This window comes from Oncorhynchus masou, chromosome 9 (genome assembly GCF_036934945.1).
Source record: "Oncorhynchus masou masou isolate Uvic2021 chromosome 9, UVic_Omas_1.1, whole genome shotgun sequence".
Lineage (NCBI taxonomy): Eukaryota > Metazoa > Chordata > Actinopteri > Salmoniformes > Salmonidae > Oncorhynchus > Oncorhynchus masou.
Genome location: NC_088220.1, coordinates 51,508,406 through 51,524,733, shown reverse-complemented (window position 1 = coordinate 51,524,733; position 16,328 = coordinate 51,508,406). Strand labels below are relative to the sequence as shown.

The following is a 16,328-nucleotide window of genomic DNA, read 5'->3' as shown; positions in this document are numbered from 1 at the left end:
TTACTCTCTCTTTGCTGCTCACACACTCCCCCTCCCTTCCTTTCGCCCCTCCTCTCTGGCTCTCCCTCTCTGGCTCTCCCTCGCTGGCTCTCCCTCGCTGGCTCTCCCTCGCTGGCTCGATCCAGTGCAAGCTTTCTATCACCTCGCTCTGCTCAGCCACTGCAGCAGCAGCAGGGTTGGGGAAACTGGCGCTTGTGACAGCCCGGAATACAGCCCTGTGCAGCTGGAAGATGCAAGGACTGCAGCAGAGGGACAAACCAAGAGAGGGAGAGAGGCAGGCAGGCAAAAGGAAACAGGTTGAGGATTGGGGGTGGAGAAGAAAGGCAATACGAATGTGATAGAGTCGTCGTGAAGTGCTCTGAAGAGCGATGAGCGAGTCTGGATTTATTTGGAGCCAGAGGAGCAGAATCTCTCCACCATCCTCCCTCCTCGACACTATCAAAAACCAGCCCCCTCCTCCCATATCCCATCCCTCCCTCCCTCTCTTCACAGCATCACTAACCACAACCACTGAGCCTCCAGGCCATCGCTGATGCTTCCGAATCCCAGCCCGTCCTCCACCAGACTGCTCGCTGTAGGTGGGGGCTGAATGAGGGGGAGAGGAGAGGGTTCATGGGGAGGGGCAAACCTGCTTCTGGAGCCTGCCATTTTATTGTTTTGGGGAGATTTTTAATTTCTCCATTTCTCATTCTCTCGTCACTGGTCCGCCTCCTCCTCGTCTTTATCCCTTTCTCTGGATTGAACATGCCAGCCACGGCAACGCGCCACGGCAACACAGCAACGCGCCACGGCAACGCAGCAGCAGAGAGGCTAATGTAGCTTCTGCATCATTTTATCCCCGTTTTTATTTTATTTTTAGGAGCAGCTTTGCCTTGCTGCTCGTTTATTTTGATTCCTCCAGCATCTCGCTCTCTGACTGTGGAGGATTTGTGCTTTATTCCTACCTGGACGGGCAGGTCGAGGATGTGGATCCGTACGGCCACCCGTCACAACACGATGGGCCATCCCTGTTAAACGCTGCCTGCCGGTAAATTAAACATTTCCCGTTAGATGTCAGGGGAGTAGCAGTCAAGGACGGGAGAGCCTAGTGCAGAAGATGGGGGTGGAAATATGTGGGTGGCAGGCAGGAGATAGAGAGATATTGTTATTTTTATTTTGCTTGTACAGATGATGTTGACTGGGCAGGGATATTTGCAAGTTATTTTGTATGTTTGGCCTTGACTGTAATGGTCAGCTTGCTTTTGTACCAAATGTGCCAATGGATTATGTGCTTGTGTAGAGGTGTGCTTTTGCGTGTTCTGTGTACATGTGAATGAATTCCTGTTACCATGTGTGTGCTTGTGCGGTACAGCACACGTGTCTGCGTACATGTGTCTGCTGTATGTGTACATGCATGTGCTTGACATTGTGTGTGTCTCTGTGTTCATGCGTTTGGATGATTGCTTTTCTATTCTTTCTCTGTGTGTTTATTTTTGACCCATTGTTTGCATTGATCTTTTAGTTTTTCACATGACGATGGCCATATGTTCAGCCTGAATACATCTCTGTGTTTGCTTGTACAGGTATTGTGTGTGTGTGTGTGTGTGTGTGTCTCTATGTATGTGGGCATCTATCATACTCTGCATGCATCTGTTAGTAGCCTATGTTGTCCCCCTAGATGACAGTACAAATGCATTGAGTGGCATGATCATCCTGTACTGACAGCTCCCTTGTCCCTCAGCTTGGAGACTGGGTGGCAGAGAAGATGCTCATGGCTCGTGACACGTCCCGCGATGAGACGCAGAAGCTGCACAAGAAGTGGCTGAAGCACCAGGCCTTCATGGCCGAGCTGTCCCAGAACAAGGAGTGGCTGGAGAAGATTGAGAGGGTGAGTAGAGTAGAGTACAGTACCGCTGGGGTGGGTATCTACCATGGGCTGATGCTCAGGAATGGGGAAGGGGAGACTGAGCTGGCTGCTTTGGTGGTGGTGGTAGAGTTTTGGGTGTGTGCTGGTTGGGGATGAGGGGCGAGTTAGTGTCAACTTATTATTGCTATGTCATTTGTTTTGTTTGTAGGATAACAAATAAATACAAAGTTCCTTGTTACAATGTGATCAGACCAGTGTTTATGTTGTGTATAATCAAATAACAACATTATCTGCAATATTTGTGGTCCGTAATGATTTGATTTGCTCTTAAATGATTTATTTTACAAGTGATTATTTCTAAGCCTGTTTCGAGAGTGACACAGCAAATGAGCACAAACTTGACGAGAATTGCCATTTTGTTAACCATTAGTTGAATTAAAGGACAATCACAGGCACTGAGAGTTGATGGTTGAGCGTGTCAGTGAATCGTCTCTAAGAGCTTTGATGAACCCAGAGATGCTCTGATGTGCCTATGAGCACAAACAGCTTTGCCTGAAATCGCCACTGGTCACATCATATCTGTGGGCCCTGCCTGCCCTATCAGATTGATACAAACTGTAACATCGGTGGGATAATTGCTTTAGGCAAGTAGTACAAGTACACCCACTGGCTCGGACGTGGCTCGTTATACCCTGCGATATCAATCCTATTCCCCCTAATCGGAGCAGGGCTGCACGAGATGCACATTTCATGGAAAAGCAAACGTTTTCACCGAACGTTTGGACACTGTGCGTTCATACACTGTGCAAATGGATTTGGGAATATGGTTGCCATTAGGCCTAAGTATATCCAGAAGTGTAATATAACAGTGGAGGCTGCTGAGGGGAGGACGGCTCATAATAATGGCTGGAATGGAGTCAATGGAGTGGTATCAACCACATGGAAACCACACCTTTTGAAGTGTTTGATGTCAATCCATTGACTCCATTCCAGACATTATTAGAAGCCCCTCAGTGACGTCATCGAGGCTGAGTCTAAGTGGTACGATCCGTTTTGGATTCAAATTCAGGTCATCTGCATAGCTAGATACTGGAGTGTTATTGGAAGGTGCTTACTGCAGCTGCTGTGCAAGGGAACAATCGCTTGGAGGCACACCCATTGGCATGCCTATGATCTCAGTAGAATAATTGGCAGCATGTCATCTGTATACAGCTCCTATTACAGTAAAGTATTTCTTGGTACAGTGTGATTAGCCACGTCTCCCAGCGATGCTGTGTATCCAAACAGAAACACAGTTTAGTCCCCCGGGGCTCCGTCATAGCGTTGGTGGGAAAACAAATGAAATGGGGAGAGACAGGCACACTAAATGCACCGTAACACAGCTGCACTGTGTGTGTGTGTGTGTCTTTCATTTGAAACCATGCCAACTGGTGACCTGCTCTGTGTGTGAGAGAGTCTGGGGGTCGGAATACCTGATATCTGAAAAATCAAATTAAAAATCAAATATTCATATTATGGATGACTCTCGGTTGGAATCCATTCATGTTTTAGAACCATAGTGGTTCATGGATATACACTATCTTTGCTTGACAATTTCAAACTCAGACCAACGATTCAGGATAATGACCAGGGTTTTGTTCTCAGATTGAGACATGAATATCAGATATGCCTTTGAAAGGTCAGAGTATTTTAGAAAGAGTAGCCTTTGTTCTGAATATTTAAACCTACACTGCATATATATAAATCTGTAGGTATTATATATATTAACACTGTAGGCTATACCATAATATTGAATAACAGTGGAGAGGTTTCGTATTTGGCATTCATGATTTTTTTTTCATGGATGAAAACATTCTATTGTACTTACACAGCTTACATTTTTCTATGAAATCAGAATAGTTTGTAATACGGGCAGTTTTCACTGGTATTCTGTCTCATATATTTTCTCATCTGTGTTGGTACACTCTGACCTGCCTATAGATTTCCCTCAGTAACGGCAACACTTTGAGATCGCGGTAGGCGAACGTAGCCCTCTGTAAAGGGCAGGTTGGTGGTCTTATGTGAGTTCAAGGCTATTGCATAGAGCCAATGTATAGATAAAACTTCCCAAAGATTTCCCGAGGGGACAGCCCTAGCAAGCTGGAGCTGTGATAAATCTGTTGGGTCAGCGCTAGTGTTACAACCATATTGGTTTGAGTTAGGGTAGTCCTGGGAAACATTATTTTCCCCCTCCTGGATTTTCATGAGCTGTGTTCTCTATCGAACAATTTACCCAAAGCTAATCGGTTATATACAGTTGAAGTCGGAAGTTTACATACACCTTAGCCAGATACATTTAAACTCAGTTTTTCACAATTCCTGACATTTAATCCTAGTAAAAATCCCCTGTTTTAGGTCAGTTAGGAACACCACTTTATTTTAAGAATATGAAAAAAATGTAAGTATAATAGTCGAGAGAATTATTTATTTCAGCTATTATTTATCACATTCCCACTGTGTCAGATGTTTACATATACTCAATTAATATTTGGTAGCATTGCCTTTAAATTGTTTAACTCGGGTTAAACATTTTGGGTAGCCTTCCACAATAAGTTGGGTGAATTTTGGCCCATTCCTCTTGACAGAGCTGGTGTAACTGAGTCAGGTTTGTAGGCCTCTTTGCTCCAAATGCTTTTTCAGTTCTGCCCAAAAATGTTCTATAGGATTGAGGTCAGGGTTTTGTGATGGCCACTCCAATATCTTGACTTTGTTGTCCTTTTTGCCACAACTAAAGGAAATATGCTTGGGGTCATTGTTCATTTGGAAGACCCATTTACGACTGATGTCTTGAGATGTTGGTTCAATATATCCACATAATTTTCCATCCTCATGATGCCATCTATTTTGTGAAGTGCACCAGTCCCTCCTGCAGCAAAGCACCCCCACAACATGATGCTGCCACCCCCATGTTTCACGGTTGGGATGGTGTTCTTTGGCTTGCAAGCCTCCCCCTTTTTCCTCCAAACATAGTGATGGTCATTATGGCCAAACAGTTCTATTTTTGCTTCATCAGATCAGAGGACATTTCTCCAAAAGTACGATCTTTGTCCCCATATGAAGTTGCAAACCGTAGTCTGGCTTTTTTTATGGCGGTTTTGGAGCAGTGGCTTCTTCCTTGCTGAGCGGCCTTTCAGGTTAGGTCAATATAGCACTCATTTTACTGTGGATATAGATACTTTTGTACCTGCTTCCTCCAGCATCTTCACGAGGTCCTTTGCTATTGTTCTGGGATTGATTTGCACTTTTCACACCAAAGTACGTTCACCTCTAGGTGACAGAACGCATCTCCTTCCTGAGCGGTATGACGTTTGCGTGGTCCCATGGTGTCTATACTTGCGTACTATTGTTTGTACAGATGAACGTGGTACCTTCAGGCGTTTGGAAATTGCTCCCAAGGATGAACCAGACTTGTGGAGGTCTACAATTTTTTTCTGAGTTTCTTAAGATTTTCCCATGATGTCAAGCAAAGAGGAACTGTGTTTTGATGGTAGGCCTTGAAACACATCCACAGGTACACCTCCAATTGACTCAAATTATGTCAATTAGCCTATCAGAAGCTTCTAAAGCCATGACATCATTTTCTGGAATTTTGCAAGCTGTTTAAAGGCACAGTCACCTTGTAAACTTCTGACCCACTGGAATTGTGATACAGTGAATTATATGTGGAATAACCTGTCTGTAAACAATTGCTGGAATAATGACTTGTGTCACTCACAGAGTAGATGTCCTAACCGACTTGCCAAACTATAGTTTGTTAAGAAGAAATTTGTGGAGTGGTTGAAAAACGAGTTTTAATGACTCCAACCTAAGTGTATGTAAACTGACTTCAACTGTATGAAAGGGTCTAGGACTGTCTTCAAGGTTTTGAGTAGCTAAAGTATAGTCCTTTATAGCAGCTAGAATCTCTGGTGTTACTGAATGCCCCAGCCTTTTGATGCAGGTGACCCTCTTACCCTGTAACTGTCAGGTGATTTACATTTTTACGTGGTGGATTTTCTCCCTGACATCACATGCCCGTCAGCTTTTGGAAGGTGCAACTTTGCCAAGTGGATGGATATGTGCCCGAGCTTACAGTGGTTGCCAGGCAACAGCCTGTCCCCTCCCAGAATACCTCATGTATGAAGGTAATTTGTCCTGCTTCTCTCCCATATCTCTGAAACCAGGAAGTGAAACCAGCAGGAAGTGACATGTTAAAGGGCTACCGTGAAGAGTATCATAAAATGTTTGACTGTACAGATAAAGTATGAAAAAGTGTGAAAATGTTCTGGAAAGAGCATCGCCTAAATGACTAAAATGTGAGAAAATGTCCTATAAATAGAGGTGTTAATTACACGGATCTGATGCAGGTGAGAAGACTGGATGTGAGAACAACCCGTGTCTGTGGGTGTCTTAACCTAATTCTGGAAGTGCAGAATTGAAGATGCTTAAAAGGGGGGGATTGTAATCATTGGATCTAGTGCTTGTCCCTGCAGTGTGGAACTTTTTATAAATGAGGCCTGCCACTGTTTCTCTCAAAGCTGTTGCTACCCAAAGCCCAATGGGCTCTTCTTTCCTCTTTCCCCTCGTTTCTCAGTTATTTCATTGGCCCCTTACTATTTTACAAGGGACCTCCGGGACAAGTTGCAAAAGTGACTCTCTCTCTTTTTGTTTCGGTGTGTGTGTGTGTGTGTGTGGTGTTTGCATTGAGCGTGCGTGTGTGTGTTTGGGATTATGTATGATGGAAAGCAGTCATCATTACCAGTAGCTACCCCGACACTACATTAATAGTGATGCCATAACAACAACATAAGCACTGCATTTTATAATTGCATCTCCATCTGTTTAGGTCCCTGGCGTCCCACGACTAGCATCCTACACACACACTCACCCTCTTTTCTTAACCCCTTTGGGAGTAGAGTTTGACCCATGTGTTTTTGCCGGCGCTGCAATATAAAGGGGCTTGTGAGCCGAGAGGGAGAGTGAGCCGAGAGGGAGAGTGAGCCGAGAGGGAGAGTGAGCCGAGAGGGAGAGTGAGCCGAGAGGGAGAGTGAGCCGAGAGGGAGAGTGAGCCGAGAGGGAGAGTGAGCAGAGAGGGAGAGTGAGCAGAGAGCGGGCAGAGCCTCCTCAAATACAGCACATAGCAGAGAGGTAGAGGGGCAGATAGACAATTATGTCATACAGTTCCATGTTCCAACACTGTCAGGACATTCCTAATACCCAGCTATCACAGTGTCCTCATAACGGTTTGTGGAACATTGCTGTAACGCTGTGGCACCGATTCTTCACAATATATTGGCTACATTTTTGCTTTTCTTAATACAGGATACTGTGCTACAATATTACGGAAAGCCAAGTGTATTATGTAGGCTTGTGAAGTTGAACCAGTGGTAGGCGTGACCTGTGCACAGTCAAAAGAAAACGCCATGCTTGCTAACTTAGTTAGCTATGTGATTAAATGGAACTGTTATAGACTTTCTTTTTTTTGTGTTTTTTTTACAAGCAAGAGAAATAAACATTCACACTGTACAAAAACAATCAAGATTATGAATTAGGCTGCTTGAGAAGGTTGGAACAACCTGCCTGCACATTGCTGGAAGTACAATAGACCAACATACAGTGCATTCAGAAAGTATTCTCACCCCTTGACTTTTTCCACATTTTGTTGCATTACAGACTGAATTTAAAATGGATGAAATAGAAATTTGGTGTCACTGGCTCTAGACACAATACCCCATAATGTCAAAGTGGAAGTATGTTTTTAGACATTTTTAAACATGAATTAAAAATGAAAAGCTGAAATGTCTTGGGTCGATAAGTGTTCAACCCCTTTGTTATGAAAAGCCTAAATAAGTTCAGGAGTAAAAATGCACCTAACAAGTCATACTAAGTTGCATGGACTCTATGCTTGCAATAATCATGTTTTAACATGATTCTTAAATGACTACCTCACCTCTTTACCCCACACATACTATACAATTATCTGTAAGGTCCCTCAGTGAAGCAATGAATTTCAAACAGAGATTCAACCACAAAGACGGGAGGTTTTCCACTGCCTAGGAAAGGAAGGCACCTATTGGATGTATTGGGTGGAAAGAAGCAGGCATTGAATATCAAATCCAATTGAATGTTATTTGTCACATGCGCCGAATACAACAATGAAATGCTTACTTACAAGACTTTAACCAACAATGCAGTTTTAAGAAAAATAAGGGTTAAGTAAAAAATAAAATAACAAATCATTAAAGAGCAGCAGTAAAATAACAGTATTGAGGCTATATACAGGGGGTACCGGTATAGAGTCAATGTGCGGGGGCACCGGAATATCCCTTTGAGCATGGTGAAGTTATTAATTATACTTTTGATGGTGTATCAATTATACACCGAATCACTAAAAAGATACAGCCTTCCTAACTCAGTTGCCGAAGAGGAAGGAATATTCCAAAACATGCATATTCCAAAACATGTTTGCAATAAAAAAAAGTACAACTGCCAAAAAATGTACAACTGCCAAAAGGAATGAACTTTACGTTCTGAATGCAAAGTGTTATGTTTGAGACAAATCCAACACAATCCATCACTGAGTACCACTCTTCATATTTTCAATTATGGTGGTGGCTGCATCGTGTTATGGGTATTCTTGTCATCGGCAAGGATTAGGGAGTTTTTTAGGATAAAAATAAACGGAATAGAGCTAAGCACAGGTAAAATCCTAGAGGTAAAATGTGTTCAGTCTGTTTTCCATCAGACACTGGGAGACAAATCCACCTTTCAACAGGACAATAACCTAAAACCCAAGGCCAAATATACACTGGGATTGCTTACCAAGATGACATTGAGTTGCCTATAGTTACAGTTTTGACTTAAATCAGAATAGAAATCTATGACAAAACTTGCTGTCTAGAAATGATTAACAACCAACTTGACAGAACTTGAAGAATATTAAAAAGAATAATTGGCAAATATTGCGAAGACTCGGTGTGCAAAGACTTACCCACAATGACTCACATCTGTAATTGTTGCCAAAGGTGATTCTAATATGTATTGCCTCAGGGGTGTGAATACTTACTGTATGTACAGTTCATTCGTAAAGTATTCAGACCCCTTCACTTTTTCCACATTTGGTTACATTATATCCTTATTCTATTTTTTTTATTTCCCACTCATCAATCTACACACAATACCCCATAATGTCAAAGATTTTTTTTAAATAATTTTCTGCAATGTATTAAAAATAAAATACAGAAATACCTTATTTATATAAGTATTCAGACCCTTTGCTATGAGACTCGAAATTGAGCTCAGGTGCATCCTGTTTCCATTGATCATCTTTGCGATGTTTCTACAACTTGATTGGAGTCCACTTGTGGTAAATTCAATTGATTGGACATGATTTGGAAAGGCACACACCTGTCTCTATAAGGTCCCATAGTTGGCAGTGCATGCTAGAGCAACAACCAAGCCATGAGGTCGAAGGAATAGTCCGTAGAGCTCTGAGACAGGATTGTGTCGAGGCACACATCTGGGGCGGTGCTAAAAAAGTCTGCAGCATTGAAAGTCCCCAAGAACACAGTGGCCTCCATCATTCTTAAATGGAGAAGTTTGGAACCACCAAGACTCTTCCTCGAGCTGGCCGCTCGGCCAAATTGAGAAATTGGGGGAGAAGGGCCTTGGTCAGAGAGGTGACCAAGAACCCGATTGTCACTCTGACAGAGGTCCAGAGTTCCTCTGTGGAGATGGGAGAGCTGTCCAGAAGGACAACCATCTCTGCAGCACTCCACCAATCAGGCATTTATGGTAGAGTGGCCATACGGAAGCCACTCCTCAGTAAAATTCACATGACAGCCCTCTTAGAGTTTGTCAAAAGGCACCTAAGGCATGAGAAACAAGATTCTCTGGTCTGATGAAACCAAGATTGAACTCTTTGGCCTGAATGCAAAGCGTCAGGTCTGGATGAAACCTGGCACCATCCCTACGGTGAAGCATGGTGGTGGAAGCATCATGCTGTGGGGATGTTTTTCAGCTGCAGGGACTGGGAGACTAGTCAGAATCAAGGGAAAGATGAATGGAGAAAAGTACAGAGAGATCCTTGATGAAAACCTGCTCCGGAGCGCTCAAGTCCTCAGACTGGGGCGAAGGTTCACCTTTCAACAGGACAATGACCCTAAGCACACAGCCAAGGCAACGCAGGAGTGGTTTCGGGACAAGTCTCTGAATGTCCTTGAGTAGACCAGCCAGATTCCAAACTTGAACCCGATAGAACATCTCTGGTGAGACCTCAAAATAGCTGTTCAGCGACGCTCCCTATCTAACCTGACAGAGCTTAAGAGGATCTGCAGAGAAGAATGGAAGAAACTCCCCAAATACAGGTGTGTCAAGCTTGTAGCGTCATACCCAAGAAGACTCCAGGCTGTAATTGCTGCCAAAGGTGCTTCGACAAAGTACTGAGTAAAGGGTCTGAATACTTATATATAGATGTGATATTTCAGTTGTTGTTTTTTTATACATTTGCAAAAATGTCTAAAAACCTGTATTTGGTTTGTCATTATGGGGTATTGTGTGTAGAATGATGAGGGGGGGGGTCTTTAAAACATTTTTGAAAAAGCCTGTAACAAAATGTGGAAAAAGTCAAGGGGCCTGAATACTTTCCGAATGCACTGTAATTGAGATATTTCTGTATTTTATTTTCAATACATTTGCAAAGAAATTCCCCCCAAAATACTAAAATGAATCAGTTTTGAGTTCTGGCTGTAACATAACAACATGTGGACTAGGTCAAACGGTGTGAATACTTTCTGAACGCACTACAGATTCTGTGGTAGGTCAAAGCTGTGTGCTGGAAAACGTGTGAATATCATTTATTTTTCGGCTTCAGACCAATGCCTACTTCTCACATAAAACATTTTTGTTTTTAATAGGCCATGGTATTTGCACTGATATTGGGGCTCGGCCTACTGTAAATTGCAGTCTGGACATTGACATGCCCAACGTAGTCAGTCAGTAAGATTAAATTCACTAGGCCTAAAAAGACAGTGTATAATTCTAATCACAATTATAATTAAACGAAACAACTTATTTAAAATAGGCTATCTCTAAATAGAGTTACAGTCACTATCATTTCTCCCCGCGGTTGTATAATACGGACAAGCCAACTTCGACTATGGAGGGTTTGACGGACACCCAAACTTTTCACAGGAGCTGGATAGAAATCCAATACAGTATAAAGAGAAAGGGGGAATGTCCACACACCATTATACCACTCGCAAATGTCATGTTTTCTAAACATCACGGAACCATCTTGCAGATCATATTTGCACATCTCCAGAAATAGCAGACAAAATTGCATTGCATTTGAGCCGTGGACGCTCTCACCATTAACCCATGGACGGTGATGATATCATGAACCGCATCTCGTTCCGTGAGCATAATGCAATATGTGCACACGTACAGTAGGCCTAAGGGCTCTTAGGCAGAAGGATGCCTGACTGTTTTGCTGCTCTTGATATTTTCATAATAGACTGGTTATAGGCTACTGATTACGCTACTGTGCGCCTCTGCTGGCAAAATCGTTGTGAAAACCAATTGCGGTACTGCTAAGATCAGCTTTCGGTGAGTCTTAAGTATCACCAGGAGCGCTGCTTGAAATTGGCACATTGGCGCACGTTTTTAGGGTCACGCCTGAAATATTTCCACCCCTCCCACATCAGCGCAAGCTGATATAACACAGGTAAATGACCAAGGGTTGGAAAATAGAAGAGCGCAGTCTTTTACAAGTCGATATTGCCAAAGAGCGTGCGTTTGACACTAGCGACACCCTTAACGCCAGCCGGATATAGAGCCCAAAGAGTTATATACTGGCCTGGGCGACGCTCAAAGCCAGGTTTGCACGTTCAACCAATTGACGGCGCGCGACAACAATCTCTAACATGTTTCTTTACTTTCCCAGGTGATCAACCATCAAAATGACATCACTATCCACACACAAATATCCCATGAATAAATGTGCTTCTCAGAATCAGTTTCATAGACAACGTCTGGCTTCATTATAAGGCATGGCTTTAGATCAAGTGACGAAGGACGTAGGACAGTCTTCACAAAGCTTTGACATTTCCTTCAAAACACTCGTTGATACATGTTGGCTCCTCTTGGTGCCTGCTGGCCATTGCACCCCCCACAGCCAAATCACGTGACTGTGTCTGGTCCTCCCAGGCAGATTTATGCCTCCAGGCCTTCACACATGGAGTAATATTGACACATGGACACAACCAGCCAAACGCGATGGCCACACTTTATGTAATTGTCATTCAATAACAGATTGGTATTGAGTAGCTGATGATTTTCTTTCTTCGTTGCCATCTGTTATTTTTTTGTGGTCGTTATGGTAATTCTCCTTTTCCCCTGTCCTTTGGTTACAAGCAACTTGTTTTCAACATTATACTGCCAACATGTCTACGAGTTGGGTAGAGTACCCTTGCTGCCCCACTCATCTGGAGATCAAAAAAGCAACATATGCATCCAGAGCTATTTTGGCACCGTTGGGAGTGCGTCCCTTCACAGTGCAGCTGTGGTGTGGTCTCCAAATGAGGACATCCTTTGTGTGGGCAGATCATGAGAAGGCCGACAGAGAGGGATCAGAGGGAAGAGGATGCTCCACTCATGGTGCGGCCGTTAAGCGCAGTAGCCGAGCAAATGTCCTCCCAACTGGAATATGCAATAGAGATGTTTCAATGCATTCTTGTTCTGAGCCTTGAGCAGAAACCGTTATGTGTTTCAGAGGAACGAGACGCCGATGTTTTTAACTGAGCACAAAGTGAATTAACTAACTAGCGTTTCAATCATTCCCCATGAAATGCACACTTATCTCCAATCAGTGAATTACATTAAAGGGGTTTAAAATGCAAATAGATTTGCTTTTTTCCCGACCTGTCCAATAGACTCTTTATGGTGCCTTGGGGGAAACGGTGACAGAGAGTGAATTACAATGTGTGTGTGTGGGGGGGGGGGGGGGGGGGGGGGGGGTTGATCATGGGTAGGTTAAATCTCCTCTTTGGTCGTCATTGGCTGATGTGTCTCCCTGGCGGTGATTATGATTGCGTAGTTTACAACCCCCAGTGCTCGGGAACACTTGCGTGCACTCAGGCGCACAGGACAGAGCTGGAGAGAGGTGGAGGGATGGGAAGATAGAGGAAGGAATGAAGCACATATGATGGGAGAGAGAAAGAGAGAGCGTGGTGGTGGTGGTGGGGGGGGGGGGCAGCAGAGTGCCTCAGAGAAAGGGAGCAAGTGTATGTCTGTCTGCCTCTCCCCTCTCTGAGTCTGTGATGGTGTGTCATGGCAGGCAGCAACTCAGTGTGCTCTCCTCTTATTCGCTGGCTGAGTCTCTGGGGTTGCGGTTGTTATGCGATTACGTTGGGCTTACTGGAAAGAATCTGTATCTATTCTGAAAACACCTGAGAGTGTAATGAATGAAATCAACAAGAGATGGGTCAAACCTGAAATCCTCTAAACCAAACCGCTGAAGACAGACAAAGGAGAGATCCGTACCAGATTATTCTATCAGGATGTAAAATGATGATAAGAGAAGCACATTTTTATCTGTGAGCCCTGACCTCTAAAGTTGAAGTGGTTTTCTGGGCTGCCAGGGCCGAGTCAGCCCTTTAACCCAATTTGATGTGCACTAATGGGCCAGAGTCAGGAGCAGCTGATCTGGAGCCCAGGCTGTAGCACTCAGGCCTCTTAAAGGTGTACCACTGAATCACAGCTCATGCTTACAAGCTAACAATGGTAGACAAATAGAACATTTTCTTTGCCTTTTAATGTGGTTGCTTAGAATCCATTTTATTTATCTCCCAGATTAAGGATATAGGGAAACCATAGCCAATGCCATATCAATCAAATTTACATCAGCACGTGTCACAAAGTGCTTAAATGTATGCTCCGATATGGTAAACTGCCAACGTGGTAATCACTAATTGTTGCTGGCTATGAACTATTTACAAAATTATTTCAATGGAAAAAATCCAATATTTGTGGCAGTAGATTGTTTATGACCCCATGTTCCATAAGTGATATAAATGACTTTATTTTCAAGTTATTATAATTTCCACTCATCAATGTCTAATCACTCTATCTCCCTTTATCTCTCTGCTCCCCTCCTCATGTTCCCTCCCCCTTACACTAACCTTCAACCCCCCATTCTACTTCTCTCTCTCTCTCTCTCTCAACGTCTTCTTCCTATCCTCCACCTGCCCTCTCCACCCCCCCCCCCCCACCACTCTCCATCCTCCAGGAGGGCCAGCAGTTGATCCAGGAGAAGCCCGAGCTGAGCCCGGTGGTGCGGAGGAAGCTGGGGGAGATCCGGGAGTGTTGGCAGGACCTGGAGAGCACCACCCAGGCCAAGGCCCGCCAGCTGTTTGAAGCCAACCGGGCCGACCTGCTGGTGCAGAGTTACACTAGCCTGGACCATCGGCTGCACCAGCTGGAGGGACAACTGTGCTACGTGGACCAGGGTCAGGACCTGACCAGCGTCAACAAGCAGCTCAAGAAGCTCCAGGTCTCTTCCTCTTCATTATATGATCCAACTACTGTTACAGATTTTGTTTTTTGTGATCAGTTTAGAATAGTTGGGAAATAGCATTGGGTATGGTGTTGCTATGGTACCTTAGTTAGGTTTAAGCTGTTGAATATCGCAGTGTATCTCTATATATAAAAACCTAGGGTTGTTCTGTGTGAATTACTAATCCTTTATCATCCATTTTCTCTGAATGCCTTGCTGTTTTCTCTTCATTTATGTGCCTTAAATGAGCCAGGCTGCCATAGGCTTTTGTTTAACAAGAGCAATTGACACTCAACGCGTCACCAGTAAGCTTGGCCTGCACTCCAATGTGCTGTCATTGGAGAGTCAGACCATCCCACCCAAAGCATGGCTCTACAATACATACTGGGTTAAAGTAACTGTCCAGTGTTTCCAGACTTCCATGAAATATGACCTATAATTAATTACAATATGAGTTAAATAACTGTGTATGTTAAAAAGCAGCTTTTCCATGTTGGAATAGTGTGGGTGTACCCCAACAACAGAAGGGGGTGGGCGTATACCGATCCTATAAAATATTCATGCTAGTAGATCACTGATTGGCCAGCTCATCCTCCTCAGGAAATAGCAAGCATTTTATAAATAGTCTGTTTGGGTACAAGTTTGAGGTGGGTTTTTTAAAATGTGTTTTAGAAACATTATTCTTTGGCCACAAATATGAGCATAGGATGAGTCAAAAAACATTATCTGAGTATGAGTTAACAGAATATGAACTGTTTAAAGTGAGATTTACACTGGACAATTACTTTTAGACCAAATGTAGCCTATGCTACATGTTAACAAACACTAATGTTGATGCTAGCCAACAACCGATACAGTAGGAAGAGGTTCATGTTTTTTCCTGTTTAGGATGCTCTACCCCTGTTCCGTCACTACTACTGGATCCATCCCACAGCTTATCATTTCATCATGCGTCTCTCATTCTCCTCTCCAACAGCATGCTGCCGCTAAGGGCTGCTTACCGTTCCCTTTCAGCCTGCCATTGTGCTTTGTGTACAGTACGCTCCATCACCCAACCTCCATCTAGTGGTACAGTACCCTTTTCACTTCAGTTCATTTCTCTCATGGGTACTCTGATCTTCTTTCCTTTCTTCCTTTCCTTTAATGTCATTTCCTTTCCTTTGATTTATTTTCCTTTCCTATTTTTTCTTTCCTTTCTTTAACCTACCTGTCTTTTCCTTCTTTCTCTCCTAATTTCTTTCTTTATCCCTTTCGTACTATAGTTTTGATATTTTTTTGATCTTTCTTTCCGCTTCCCTCCATCCACTACCTCATCCTGTCCTGCTGCTCCTTCTGTGATCTATGGTGCGAGCAGAATCACTGTCTCATCCTTGAAGCTCTAACCTTTCGCTTCACATGGAAATGTATGAAAATCTCCACTCGACTGTGCGAAATTGCCCTGTCTGTCAATTCAAGGACCATTTCTGTCAAAGTTAGAAATAATGTTCAATTCCCATGTTTTATCTTATTTCTCTAAAGTGGTGATTCAATGCATACGTGTTGGGGTAACATTTTGTGTATAAGCCAATCGAGAGTGTGCTTATTCCCGTGCTCGTCTCTGATATGTGTCTCTGAGAATATCAAGGGATTCATTTAACCAGATAGAAGGTACCGAGGCTGCCGTCCCGAAGGCTCTTTTCCTCCCAATTCCTAAGAAGTCAAATCGTCATGTGAATTCGTATGAGATTGATCGGCCTCATTCTGCCTCCTACTCTAATTCACTTTTACCATGGCACTCATACAGCAGCTCTTTGCACCTGGCCAACTTTTCAAATGAGTTATTGACACAACTCCACCTCCCTGGTGATCTTAACCTGATGTTTCTGTCCCAAAATGAGTGTCACCGCCTTAGTGAGAATCACCATTCCCCTC

General features: G+C 43.6%; 1 protein-coding gene across 8 annotated transcripts in view; it reads left to right on the top strand.

The window, feature by feature from the left end:
- LOC135546135 (spectrin beta chain, non-erythrocytic 4-like) overlaps window positions 1-16,328 on the top strand; it is a 53,739-nt gene that overhangs the window by 23,767 nt on the left and 13,644 nt on the right. For 5 of the 8 annotated variants that reach the window (XR_010456547.1, XM_064974312.1, XM_064974310.1 and 2 more), the window contains exons 1-3: window positions 672-1,027; window positions 1,721-1,867; window positions 14,151-14,414. Coding sequence is in view for 7 of the 8 variants with exons in the window: in XM_064974312.1 (XP_064830384.1) it covers window positions 1,745-1,867; window positions 14,151-14,414 (387 nt within the window). In the remaining variant the exon portion in view is untranslated. Of the gene's footprint in view, window positions 1-671; window positions 1,028-1,720; window positions 1,868-14,150; window positions 14,415-16,328 lie in introns of those variants that run through there. The other 3 variants (XM_064974314.1, XM_064974315.1, XM_064974313.1) reach the window with 1 other exon arrangement.